This window comes from Pituophis catenifer, unplaced genomic scaffold (genome assembly GCF_029215685.1).
Source record: "Pituophis catenifer annectens isolate HBS135680 unplaced genomic scaffold, rPitCat1.0.hap2 SCAF_4, whole genome shotgun sequence".
Classification (NCBI taxonomy): domain Eukaryota; kingdom Metazoa; phylum Chordata; class Lepidosauria; order Squamata; family Colubridae; genus Pituophis; species Pituophis catenifer.
In genome coordinates, this window is record NW_027256884.1 from 39,851,578 (window position 1) to 39,865,947 (window position 14,370).

The 14,370-nt window shown below is 43.0% G+C and overlaps 1 protein-coding gene across 1 annotated transcript; it reads left to right on the forward strand.

The window, feature by feature from the left end:
- The first annotated feature begins 874 nt into the window (after window positions 1–874).
- On the forward strand, window positions 875–13,898 carry CHST7 (carbohydrate sulfotransferase 7). Its single transcript, XM_070943226.1, has 2 exons — window positions 875–2,435; window positions 12,669–13,898. The coding sequence occupies exons 1-2, from the start codon at window positions 935–937 to the stop codon at window positions 12,671–12,673; spliced, it is 1,506 nt and encodes a 501-aa protein (XP_070799327.1). The 5' UTR covers window positions 875–934; the 3' UTR covers window positions 12,674–13,898.
- Window positions 13,899–14,370: the final 472 nt, after the last annotated feature.

The window sequence follows — 14,370 nt, forward strand, 5'->3', positions numbered from 1 at the left end:
TCCAAGGAACTCAAACATTCCTGTTTCTTCCCAAAACAACTTACTAGTTGTGGCCTCACAATGCTATAAAGTTGGTTAGATTACAGGTAGCTGGAATCACCCTGAACTCCTTTGAGTAGCATTGGGAATTGAGTCTTTCAGTCCAATCAAATAATGTCTATTCCCTTCACTAAGAGTTTGTATTGCTGTTGGGTTCAGACTTCAAAAGACGCCATTACCTAATTGTGCAAACTCAGCTGTCATTTGCAAATCATGGATTTTGGCTAAATGTTTATTGTTTATTGGCTTATTTATGTGTCTTGGTTTATGAGTGCCCAACACTCACCTTGAGGATTACAGGATGAGAAGGCAAAGTAGAATTTGCCACATTAATACTTAGCGTACAACCTTTTTAGGTTTAAGGATTATCCTCGTCAGTACTTATCCTCATCTCCAGGGCAAGGAGAAGGAGATAAGGGCAAGTTCTGAGTGCTTTAGTCCATAAATAAACAAAAACCTCTTTTTAACTTAAATGACTTAATTTGCATTTAGATTTGTGAGGTTATTGAATGCTGAGGGAACTGTCACTCAACTTCATCCTATGCAAATATAGGCTGTCTGGGAAAACGCCACTCCGACAGTCCTCCCTTCCCCCTCCCCCTCGCCAAGTAATCGGAACAATTAGACCGCGGACTTAAAAGGACGGGATGCGTTGGCATCACCCCGAAGCAGCGCGGAGCCGCAGCCTAAGTTGAAGGAACGGCGGGCTGGCGATCGCTTGCACCCTCTTGCCGGCATCTGGGGGCGTGTTTCTACGTCGGGAAGGCGGCCGCTGCAGCAGTGGTCCCCACCTCCCTGGTTTCCCCTCCGCCTTCCTCTCAAGTTTGAGCTTGTTTTTGAACCGGGCGACAGCGGCGGGGAGGGCAGCTGCCTCAGGCGTGGTTCCGAGGGAGCCATGAAGAGCCGGGGGCGATGGCGGTGGCGATGGCAGCTCCACCGGCGATTCGCGCTGGGTTTAGCCGCCTACACGCTGCTGCTCTTGCTGCTCGTGTCTTACACGCTGGATTATGGAGCCAGAAGGGGGCGCGCGGGCGAGGAGTCGCAGCTGCCCCACTACTGCCCCAGCCTGGAGGAGGCGCTCGGCGACTGGGGCTGGGAAGAGCCGCCGCCGCCACCACCACCGCCAGCGGCGGCGGGAGAAGCTGAGGGCGGGAACAGGACCGGGAGGGAGCCCAGCCCGGGGAGCAGAGCGGGCGGGAAACGGCACATCTATTTGCACGCCACTTGGCGCACCGGCTCGTCTTTCCTGGGAGAACTGTTCAATCAGCACCCGGATGTCTTCTACCTGTACGAGCCCATGTGGCACTTGTGGCAAGCGCTCTATCCGGGCGACGCGCTGAGCCTGCAGGGCGCCCTCCGGGACATGATGCGCTCTCTCTTCCGCTGCGACTTCTCGGTCCTGCGCCTCTACGCGACGCCGCCGGCCGGCCGCGACCCGCTCATCCCGTTGCCCGCCTCTTTCGGGGCCGCGTCGGGCAGCGGGAACGGCAACCTGAGCACGGCGAGCATTTTCGGCTGGCGGACCAACAAAGTGATCTGCTCGGCGCCTTTTTGTCCCCACGCGGCCAGGGCCCGCGCCGACGTGGGCCTCGTCGACAGCGCCGCCTGCGAGCGGAGCTGCCATCCGCGTCCGCTGCGGGAGCTGGAAGCCGAGTGCCGAAAGTACCCGGTGATGGTGATCAAGGACGTGAGGCTGCTGGAGTTGGGGGCGCTCCTGCCGCTGCTGCGGGACCCGGACCTCAACCTGCACGTCATCCAGCTTTTCCGGGACCCCCGCGCCGTCCATAATTCCCGGCTCAAGGCCAAACAGGCGCTGCTCCGGGAGAGCATTCAGGTGCTGCGGAGCAAGTATCACGCCGAGTTCCGAGGACTGCCCCGCCGGCAGCTCCCGCCCGCGGCCGCCGCGGCCATTGCCGGGGTCGGCGGTGGAGCCGTCCGGACACACCCGCAGCACCGAGCCGAATTCTTCCTGGGCGGCGCCCTGGACGTGATCTGCCAGGCCTGGCTGCGTGACTTGATCTTTTCCCGCCGGGCCCCCGCCTGGCTACGCCGCCGGTACACGCAAGTGCGCTACGAGGACCTGGTGCTGGAGCCGCGCGCCCAGCTCCGCCGCTTGCTGCGTTTCGCGGACCTTCCCGCGCTGCCCGCCCTCGAGGCCTTCGTCTTCAACATGACCCGCGGGGCCGCCTACTCCTCGGAGCGCCCCTTCCTCATCTCCGCCCGCGATGCGCGGGAAGCCATCCACGCCTGGCGGGAGCGGCTCAGCCGGGACCAGGTGCGCCAAGTGGAGTCTACCTGCGGAGAGGCCATGAGGCTCCTCTCCTACCCGTTGAGCAGCGAAAAGGGCGTTCGGCGTGATTCCGCTAGGGGACGCTCCGGCGCTTCTCCTCATCCAGGTAGCCGCCAAGTCGCTCCTGACACAACCTACTTAACGAAGTCTATGCCGCCTTAATGGAGCACTCGGGTGACCCCCATCTTGTGCTCACAGCGGGCACCTCCGCACCTAGACATCCCGACAGAAATTAGGCAGGTTTTTTCCGTTGATTCTATGAGTCACTAAAGTGAAGAGGAGGGTTGTCCATCCCACTCTGGTATTTACTCTGCCTCAGTCTTCCCCATCTTGGTGCCATTGAGGCAAGACCTATCACCCAAGCTAGTATGGTGCATTGGTGCAATATCTGCCCAGAGAAGGCTGCCTTACATGCCCTTTTATTTATCAGCTTGGAGAAGGAATCATAGCCATAGGCAGATGATGGATGGATGGATGGATGGAGAGAGAGAGAGAGAGAGAGAGAGAGAGAGACGGAGTGGGGAGGGGAGGTAGAAATACCAGTTTGATTTTTTTATATGATTCCTGGTTATTTAAAATGAGTGGCACTGTAGAGACTTAAGATGTAAAATGTATGAATTGCATGCTAGTAGCTGTTTCCTTCCCTACTTTTGACATGTGAGTACCAACTCCTGTATTTTGAATGAGCACTTTAGTCTCTTGAACATGAATCAGATTGTAAAGCAAGTTATTAAAGCTGAGTCTTAAACAATCCTTACAATGGTTTCTCGTAATGATCAGATTTAAAACAAAATCCATATGGATAGTCAAACAAAACATTTTGAGGATCCTCGGCCTAATATAGAATGAAAGGCTACTTTTTTTAAAGCTTGAAAGATGTAAATGGCCATCATAAAAGAAGCATTATGTACTTTCTTTTCCTGCATAGGAGACTGCACAGTAATTTTGTTTTAATTTTTTTTTATCTCTCAATGTGTTCTCTACCTTAAGTATCTTTTTACACTTTAGGTTTTCTTAATACCAAGAATAATTGGCTGTTAATGATTGCTATGTTCAAAAGTTTCCAGCCAAAAGATTTTTAAAAGGAGAAACTGGTTTATAAAGTGGCAATTATACAGAACATAATAAAGAGCTTTTGGGTAATTACTGAAGGGGGATTATTGCAACCAGTTGAAAGGACCCTATTTACATGCTTGAAACAAGAAATGCACTGTAAATCATTCAAGTGATAATTTTGGTCTGCAGAGAAAGAAAAAGCTTGCAAATGTGTTATAATGCCACTATGTCTCAGCCAGCAACATTCTTGTCTTGAAATTGGGTAGGTTTTAAAAAGTACAGAAAATGAAGTGCTTCATATGTAACTTCTGCATTGGCATAAAACCTGAGAAACTCAAATTATCTTACCATTCATTTCTAATGAGTAAATGGGCTTAGTTTTCCCACATAAAGGCATTGTGCCATCAAGAATTTCTTATTTACTTGCATGAGTTGTTTTGTCTGGAGAGCCAACTTGTTTTAAAATGCCAAAAATTATAATGCCAAGAGACTGGTAATGAACTACTATAATGTAAGGCCATTATAAAACTTTCTTGCTGAAAGTGTATTCTTAAATCAGCTTCTGGGGAAAATCATTCTTCTTGCAAGGAAGAGCAGATAGTTTTAAGAACAGCTGCAGGAACATCTCATAAAATCTCGTGGAAGCATGTACAAAGCATGGTTGAAACAAACAGATTACTTCATAAATTGGGATTTGAGTACAGACACATCAAACCTCAAGAGTCCTAAAGCTGTACATAAATGCTAAAATTAGAAAATAGTTACGCTGCTTAGTTTGAAATTTGGCTCAGTAAGTTTTATTTTCTAAAACAATAAAATAATCAAGAAAAACATTCTGGAAACAAGCATTAGACATCTTGAGGTTGCCATTTCTGTCATTTAGGAAAAACAGGAGCATGCAAACTTGTCCTGCTTTTGATATTCCTGATTTTGTATGCAGATACATTCAGATATTATTCCAGAGGTTAGTACTACTGTTGTAAATGTCTACAGCTGTAGACATTTATAAGTTGTATACTTGATAAGAATCTCAACAACACATTTCTCTTTCATAAGTAGATATTTTTAGGTGGGTGCAGACTTACTAATGTTACTTTTGATATTACTGGACATGAATGCCCACAAAAGTAATATCAGGACTGAGAGTGATTCCGTATATAGATTTGTGAAAAAGTATTTGCTGTATTTCAGATTTTCTGAATCTTTCCACTGAATCTTTTCAGAGTTTTATGTATATTATAATAATACATTATCTCCAATATAGGCTGGCTTCACAAATGACAGCAAATCATAATTTGGTTTGTTTAATCTTAGTGAACATGTACTAAACAATGTACATGTGTCTATAAAATGGGACACAAAGATTTCTATATACTGTATATTATTAAATACATACAGTAGATAAATCTTGAAAAGTATAAAACTATTAAGGCTGAATACTGAATTGTATTTGATTTGCAAAGCTGAGATGGTACTTTTCACGTAATTACTTAAGAATTGAATAGAAATATGAGTTAGAGAAGGGCTGTACATTAGAATCTCTGTGCAGAAAGCTGAAGAGAAGAAAATGTATGTTTTCTCCAGTTTCTTCTGGTGCAAAGTAGATCTTTTACTATTTATTTTATGTGATTGAGTTATGCACAGAATTAATCATGGCTTGCAATATCCTTTCATATTTTCTTAGTCTAGTTCTCATCTATATAGGCTTATACCAGATAATTAACTATTATTAAGATCACAATGTTAACTTAAAGGTTATATCCTAAAGGTTTCAAACCCTCAAACCTATATAGTCACTAACATGAGGTTTATTTAAATGCTAGTCTATATATATAATCAGCTTTTGGGTGTGGAATTTAATAGCAGATTGATAATGAGTTAAAGATCAGTCTAGCAGAAGTAGATAGTAAAAGCCATACAGGCCATAAACCTACTCGATATCAAAGTTGAAACAACATCACCAAAATCTGAAGTACAGAGCTAACTTCCCTAACATTTATTGTCTTCTTTCATATAAATGTCTTATAAGTTTATATGCTGAATAAATCCATCCCCTTTCTTTGTAGACCTTGGACAGATGTTGTATTTTCAGACCTTGACTTCACTTGATCAGTTGTATAATTAACCTTATATTATTGAGAGACTTAACTCATTTTTCACACGAAGGAGGCACCAAAATGTTACATTCTGATAGTTACCTAGCTGAGGTGAAAGTATACCTTTTATTGGTGACATAACTGAAAATACATTAAGCTTGGTTTCCATATACAGTTTTAAAATAATTGAAATAAAGAGAGGAATTATACACCTAAAGAAAGACTGTCTTCTATCAGTATTGATAGTCAAATCATGAATTGGTCCAGCCAAATGCTGATTTTGTTTTTTCCTGGTGTGAAGTAGCTAATTATCACACAAGGCAGGCAACTGAGATTTGTTTATTCTGTAATTAACAGCCCCCAATATACAAATTGGCATACCTTCTATACACTTTTGGAAAGCAAAAGCATATGATATTAGCCAGCAATAGGCAATGAGTAACAATTCACACCCCTGGTAGAGGACAGCCCTCCCAGAGGGTAGGTACATTACTAAAATGTTACAGCCCTGGCCCTTCTGACTCTCATCCATAAGGCTGAGAAGTAACTATAGAAAACATTCTGGCTCAGTTATCTGCAACTGGAAAAAGAAATTAACCCTGAATCAGCAGCTGGCCTGGTTTGAGTTCCTTGATAAGGCTATCATGTAGCCTTCCAAAAAATTTTAGGGCAAGGATGTGAGCCCCAGTAATGAAAGGCCTGCAGGGAAAACATTTAAAAACAAAATGTCCCCCCCCCCCCAATAAAACAGGAGTTGTTTGCCTACTACAGTATGATTTAGTCTGCAGCTAGGTTTTGACTGGTTATTTAAAAAGTGAAGATGCCCTGCTGGTAGCCACATGAAAATAATTCTGTATTGATCTTGGCAACAGCTCTGAAGGTGATTGACCATTGCCTTCTTCTAGAATGTTTTTCAACTTTTCAGTATATCTTACAACTCTGGTATTTCCTGATGGCTTCTAACCAAGGATTATTTTTAAGTGCTGTGTACAACACAGACTTTTGTGAAGTCTATCAGTAGAGCGCACAAATGCTCTTTTCTCTCGGCTGTGTTTCTTTTCTTTATCCTATTTTCTGCTAGCTCTGGACCCTTTAGGACTCATCTAAAACCTAGACCACACATCGAGCTAAATAATGATTTGTTGAATTAACTATTGTTGGATGTCTGCATTTTGGACCCTATGCCATGTTTTACAAATTTTAATGAGTTGTTTTACAAATCTCATTGAACCATAATCTGAATTGTTGGGCTAATTTTAGTTATTCACTGGTGAACCATTCTTATAATTGTATAGACTAGTTTCTGGCAATGTAATGGTCTCATAAGTATTAGATTTCAAATCCTATAACTCATTTGATCATGGTCAAAGTATAATTAGTATTAGTTTAAGTTTACTATTAAAATTTAGTACTATTTGGAGGATATCTTTAGAAAAGATTGGTTATGTCATTGGTTTGCTTTAGCACGTTATAAACTCAACTTTAGGATTTGTAAATCACTTATTTGGTAAACTGTAATGAGCAAACTATGATTTAGCACATGAGTCAATACTTTGCAGGATAGCACTATTATTTGCATGGTGATGTCATTAGAGGTCTTCATATACCGAAATATATCTGTAATATAATAATTTGACTGTTGTCATTTATATGACTAGTGAGAACTCTGGGTTGATTTGTTTGATGATCTAGGTATTCATTTTCTTGGATATCCATAGTATTTCCATGTATCTTCTTTAACACTAGTTAAACATTGAAAGCACCAATGTTTTTTCTATCCTTCTTCTTCAAAGTCAAATTTATATATTGCATATCAAGCACAATGTAAGATGCTGGTACTGATCTTTAAAATTATAAAAGTTTTGATTGCCTTTTAGACACAAATTCAAATGTATTTAATGTTCAGGTAAATTAATTTTTCCTTAATACCGTGTTTCCCCAAAAATACAACCTATTCAGAAAATAAGTCCTATCTTGATTTTTTTGGGTGGGCCTAATATACACCCTACCGCAAAAGTAAGCCCTAGTGAAAGGGTAGCCATGGCCAGCACAGGAGGCAGCCCTTCCCTTCCCCGGTCAGCTAATGGCAGCTGGGCCCCTTAATCGTGACCTACGGATCAGCTGAGCTGATCAGGAGCTGCCTCTCATTCTATCTCTCTGGCTCTTGGAGTGTTTTTTGCACACTCTTGCCAGCCCTAGCCTTGCTACAGCACTAGGCAACCTCTCAGCCGAGCGCCCCTTGTTGAGTCCCGATCCGGGGCTCGCCATACCTGGGGTTGGGGGTGGGCACGGAGCTGCAACCATCAGAGCTGGCAAGTCCAACAACGAGCGAGGCTGTGGTGGCAGTGGCTGGACATGTCAGGACAGTGCCAGCCATCCGCTCGTAAGCAGGCCGCTCTCCTGGCCACAAGTGGCATTGGCAGACAATGAGGTGTGTGGCCGGCATGAAGAAGAGGGAGGCAGCAGCAGCGGCGAAGTCAGGACATGTTAGGACAGCACCGGCCAGCTGCTCATCAGCAGGCTGCTCTCATGGCTGGATCTGGCTGTGAGGGGCACCGGCAGGCAATGAGGTGCACGGCTGGTGCAAAGAATAGTGTATGTGTGTATGTGCAACACAGCCACTCATCAGCTGTTCACTCTTGCAGCTGTGCATGCACTTCCAGCCATTCTTCCTGGGACTCTGCACCATGGCGTCTGCCAGGCTGCGCTGCTGCGACCAGATGTCCCATTGCCGCCTCCCTGCCTTCACGCCAGCCACACACCTCATTGCCTGCCGGTGCCATTCACAGCCAGACCCGGCCACAGCCGCAGCCTCGCTCATCATTGGACTCATCAGCTCCAATGGTTGCAGCTCCATTTCCCCCCCCCCCATGGTAGTCATGGTAGATCTGGGACAACTCGCCCCACACCAGGCAGGAGCAGTCCAGCAGGCTGGCTGAAAGCAACACTGCCAGGAGGGCGAAGAGTCCCTGTGTGGCCAGCAGCAGCACAGGCAGCTGCTCGGCTGCCAGTGGCCAAAAGTGTCCCAGCAGCAGCAGGTCCAGCAAGCAGGGCAGGTTGAAGCTGGGGCATGCCAAGAACTTAGGCCATTGCAGCCGATTGAGGTAAGACTGTTCTTGAAGGGGGCACAAGGCGCTTGGGGCCTCCTGCTGCTTTTGCAGCCTCAAATCAGCTGCAAGCCTGGCCGGGATTCTTCGAGGCAGCGGCAGAAGGTCACCCGCTGATCAGCTGTTCCACGGACCAAGCTGCTGGTAAGAGAGGCAGCTTCCCACCCCCCACCTCCTGGTACATAAGGAAAAAATAAGACTTCCCCAAAAATAAGGCCAAGCACTTACCATATTTTTCGGAGTATAAGATGCACCGGAGTATAAGACGCACCTTAGTTTTGGGGAGGAAAATTAGAAAAAAGCTGATTGGCAGGTGGATCGGCCTCCTGGAATACTCCCAATCAGCTGTTCCCAGAGGTGAATTTAGCAACAGGTTCTTTGGTTCCTTGCTTTTTTCTCTTTTTTTTTTGCTTTTTTTTCTGCCTCTGAAATTTCTGAAACTTTGTTTCAGAAAAAAACTTTCTTTTCTGCCTCTGAAAGCCTCTGAAACAGCTTCAGAAAAAAAGCCTCTGAAGCTCTGTTTGGGGGCTTCTTTTCTGAAGCTTTGTTTCTGATGCTTTTTTCAGCCTCTGAAACCTCCGTTTGAGAAGCTGGGCGGGGCTACATTCGCAGTATAAAATGCACCCAGATTTTCACCCTCTTTTTTGGGGGAAAAAGGTGCGTCTTATACTCTGAAAAATACGGTATTTGGGGGGTCAAAAGAAAAGAAGATCCGGTCTTATTTTCAGGGAAACACGGTAGCTGTTTTCATAGTAAAGTACATCATGGAACATCCAGAAATGTGTATATTAAATTAGGAACTTCCCCTAGTACTACTTTTTTACATAATATATATATATATATGCTTAAGTCTGTGTAACTTTAGTAAAAATATATAATGACCCACAGACAGCCTTTTTAAATATGCTGATTTTTTCAAAGACTAAGAAAACATGAGGCACTAATTAACCCAAGATGTACAGACCTTTTTAGTATTCCTTAGACTATAGAATAAAAATGCAATTTAGCTTAATCTTCCTTCTAAAAACATAGTTGATAGTGTCCCTGTAACTGTTCACTTTTATAACTTTATTTTTTCAAACTCCCTTAGCCTCAGGTTACAATCCTTTACATTACAGAGTAAACCTTTTGCCTTTCTTAACAACAATATTTCTGCCAAAAAAATCTTGGATAGTACATTAAATCTCAAATTAGCCTACACTGGCTGGATTTGCAGAACATATTAGACTAAATTGCAATTGACTAGTTTGTGAATCAGTTGGTGCTATGAGCTCATCCAGCAATTTGTTTTTTTTTTTAAGTAACCACATGCATTTTTTAAAATGTAATTTCTGCTTCAGTTTATATAAGCAATGTGTCAGGTTCCAACTAATGTAACCATCACAACCGAACTCTGAGACATTCCGATTTCTCAAAGTACAAATTTATTTGGACACTCCATATTGGCACTAACTGATGAAAAGCCAGTACTAACGTTCCAGGCTTTTCACTTCAATTTAAGTTTTCAGTTTCTCAAGTTTTCAAAACATTGGTCACATTGTCCAACCAAGATGGGAGCTGGTTGCTTAGCGACATCTCTCCTCCTCCTTCTCCTCTTCTGGTCAGCCAGACAGTGGAATGTGGCTGACTCATCAGCTAGAAATGATGTTTTGACTGAAGGCTCCATCCCCCTCCAGTCCCAAACTGTGTCAAGCTGAATTCATACTAGGATGTCAAAGGATACCAACAATTCCACACCCCAATCAAATTCATGCTTGACACAATGATTATAAGAGCATACAACTTTTAAAACAAAAAGATTTAAAACTTGACATTGAATAAGTAAAATTAAAAGAATTAAACATTTAGTGAAAAAGATACATTATATGGAATTGACAGTCAATGAAAGTCTTTCTGCATGGTTATCATGTGATCCCTATAATCTATACCAGTTAGCAGCCTGGTTACAGCATTTATGCCAACTGAAATTTGTAGACATTCTTTAGATTTCACCTGCATCTTAAAATAGGCCCAAGTAGTATGTTCTTTGTTATCTCCACTTATGCTCTAGCCCTCTATGTAACCTCATCATTGATCCCTGCTAAGCCAGGATGCCAGAGGCGGGTGTCAGAGGTTATAGTATCAGCCACATAGGCCACACATCTATGTCATCCAATATTTCAACGTAATAGAATAGAATAGAATAGAATAGAATTGCTAGTTTTGTGGCCGCTCAAGAAATAGTCAGGCATGGGAAAGGTTTTGTGGTTCCCAGGTGTTTTCTGTGGGAAATGGGTCCAAATGGCTCTTTGAGTGTTTATGGTTGCAGACCCCTGATATAGCCATAAGTGGGAAGAGAGTGTTGTGACTCCGCCCTCCGAGCCTATCTTATTGGACGAAGAAGGGTCCGAACATGAAGGAGAGGGGATGGCCAAGCCTCCCTCTCCAGGACCCTCCTCTCTGGCAATGCCTCAGGTGTCTCCCGAAGGAGAAGAGATTGGCCAGGAGCCAGGTGTTTCCGAGCCGTCGGATAGTGACGAAGAAACATTGTGGTTGGACCCACGCCAGCGTTGGAGAGACAAGCGTGCGCAGCAGAAAAGGAGGCGTGCCAGAGATTAAGCTGAGTCACTGGACCACACCCCACAGGCTATAAAAGGGAGTGTGGTGGCCATTCGGACTCTGTGATGGACAAAGCTAATCTCTGGCGAGTCACTTTGCACCTTTGGACACAACGCCTATTTGCTGTGGATTTAATTACAAACTGGACTATTCAAACTGTGTGTATTTTTGTCTGTGTTATCGGAGTAAAATGTTCTTGGCAGGCAGCCATGGAGTTGCTGCCAAGTTCCTTATCACTGACCTTGAGTGTTTGAAGAAGTTTATTTAACCCTTGGCTGGCTGGTTGGGTGCGGGGACAGAACAGAGATAGATACTAGTAAGGATGAGAAGAATAGTAATACAGTCTTAGTGGTTAATTTGACAGTGTTGTGGGAATTAGTTGTTTAGCAGAGTGACAACATTTGGGAAAAACTGCCCTTGTCTCTTGTTGTTCTGGTGTGCAGAGCCCTATAGAATTGTTTTGAGGTAGAAGTTGAAACAATGTATGTCTCGGATGTGAGGAATCTGTAGATAATGATGATAGATGCTGTGATAATTTACCCAAGCACCATCAGGTATATGGGCCAGAATATTTTAGCCAGTCTTTATCACCTACATCTCTTTCCCAGTTATTATTTGCAGCCCATATTCTTTTCTCTTTTTTCCCAATGTACTTGGCACAAGATCAATTTAAAAAACAAAAACAAAAAACATTCTCACTCAGCCTCTCCCAATACATCACCATTCCTTCCCCGTGCCTTTTTATAGAAAGAATTAATTTAGTTCCCCCCAAAAGGCAGCCCTCATTGGCATTACTTCTTGAGGAAAATTAGTCTAGTTCTCGGAGATGAACATACAATGCTTTACGGAAGGATTATGGAACTGCTTGCCTACATATTACAGAGTTTATAATCAATGTAACTAATAGTTTCTGCTATAGTTACTGAAACATAAGATGCAGTCACAGCTAGTTCATCTTAGGTCTAGTTCAGAATCATGAAGTGACTATTTTATCCTTCTAGTCAATTGTGCCTGACACTTGAACTTGAACTTCCCTGAAGTTTCCTCAGCAAGGTTTTTTGGAAGTGGTTTGCCATTGTCTACTTCCTCGCGCTGAGAGAAAGTGACTGGCCAAAGTCACCCAGCTGGCTTTATGCCTAAAGCAGGACTACAACTCATGTGTTCATAGTTTTTAGCCTGATGCATTAACCATTGCATCAAACTTAAAAAACTTAAAATCATCAAGACTTAAAATATTACAAAATGCTAGCAATTTAATAATTCTCCCTATAATGCTGGGGGTGAGTGGTGAGGGATTTAGCTTATTTATTGGCAAATGATATAATTCATTAATTGAAGTGTGTTACCACCTAATTTAAAAAAAATCATAGGCTGATTAAGAGTAAAATGCTATCTTCTTACCTATGTGTGCCTTTATTTACAAGGTAAATTGAAGAATTTAACTGGAGAAATCTAAATTGTGGGTTTTTCTCATCACCACAGGCTAACAGACCAGTTGCTCACTTATGGCAGAAGATCTCTGGATGGAGCTCTGCCTTCTAAAGACACTGGAACCATCAATGAACTGCAATTTCTACTGTAAATTCTGCATGGCAGAATGAATACTGATGAGCTTTAATGAAATTATTTTTATTATGAAGAAAAAACCTTTTAAATATTACATTTGTCACAGTGCAATATATGTGCCCCTCTAGGCTTTGAAGTGTTTATCTTCGGTCAACAAGTGTGTTACCTGTTTTTATCATACTTGCGACTGTCAAACCATCTACTATACCAAGTAAAAACACAAGAGTGGAATTTAGAATCTCAGGCAAGGCAATCCAGCTATGACTTTTGACCTTTTCAACCAACCGAAAGACTTGTCAACAACAGAAGCAGAAATCTTAAAGATCTGTTGAGTACTCCTCTCACATTTTCCCCTTAAAAATGTCATCATTTTTCTTTTCTGGTTTTTCTCCTTAAACAAATGCATACTCATACAAAGTAATAGCATACTTATATTTATATGTATTTTTTTTTTCCAAATCAGGACTGTGGCTTGGGAATAAATGAACCTTGTATCTTTTGGACCTAAACATTCTTCTGCTGTCCCTGCATCTGTCCCCTTTTGAGCTAATACAATGAACAGAAATTTCCAGTATCAAAAATAGAAATTGGTGTGGAGGAGTAGAAAGAAAGTCTGACTCATTTTTTGATTTCATAAGGGGTAAGCCAATTTACTTAGAGGTTTGGAAATTGTCCCAACGTATATAGATTTTAGTAGAATAGTCATATCAAAATCTTTGTACCTTCTTTCATAACCATAAAGCCTCAACTCTAGACTTGTGCAAAATGGTGCTATCTTCTGAAGCCACATCAAACTAAATTGAAAGAACAATTTGTTTTAAGGCACAGCCAAGGTGCTTCTGCCTCAGTGCCTGAGATGGACCACTTCACTTCACCAAAAGTATTGACTGAAGGACTTTCTCTGCATGCATGCACAAAAGCCCATAGAAAGCCCTCAAAGCAGCCCTAGTTAGTGCATCACTTAGACTGATATCATGGAAGAGTTCTGACTAAAGAAGGTATAAGATAAATAGTATCTTCTGGCTGTTTTTAAAGCCCTCCCTTACCATTTCTTCTCTCTCATTTGATTCTCTCCTTTCCTTAAAAGTTTACCATCAACAAGATTACACTATTGCTGTTACTATGCTGATGACTTGAAGCAGCAGATGTGCCTTTTTTATTGTTTTAAATGAAATTGATCATATAATACAAGAAAATGCACTCTGTATTGAATTTAATTTCAACTATTTTTTTTTAAAGTCTGAAAATGGCCATTGGTTCAATAAATTAAAATATGGACTGATTTTTATTGTCAATAGTTATTATTATTACTACAGAAATTGTGGCAAGGAATTAAACTGACACACTTCATGTCAGCCCCACTTTGCTGGGCTGCTATTCCGGCGGGGACGGAGGCAAACAGGTCGTACCGCCCCACATTCCAACCCAGGAAGCCTTGCCTTGTCTCCGCCTGCTTCCTCCTGATGACGGCTGGTGGATCCCTCTTCTGCCCACTGTTCCCAGGGCCACCATCCCTTCTAGTACCACCAGATGCACTACCGTCCTTCAGCTGAGAGGCGGACAGGACCACGCCTGTGCAGATGCCACGCTGGCTACAATAACATTAATTGGTGCTTAC

Bases quoted from the DNA above. Each gene is read 5' to 3' on its own strand.
- CHST7 (XM_070943226.1), top strand. From the start codon at position 935: ATGAAGAGCCGGGGGCGATGGCGGTGGCGATGGCAGCTCCACCGGCGA.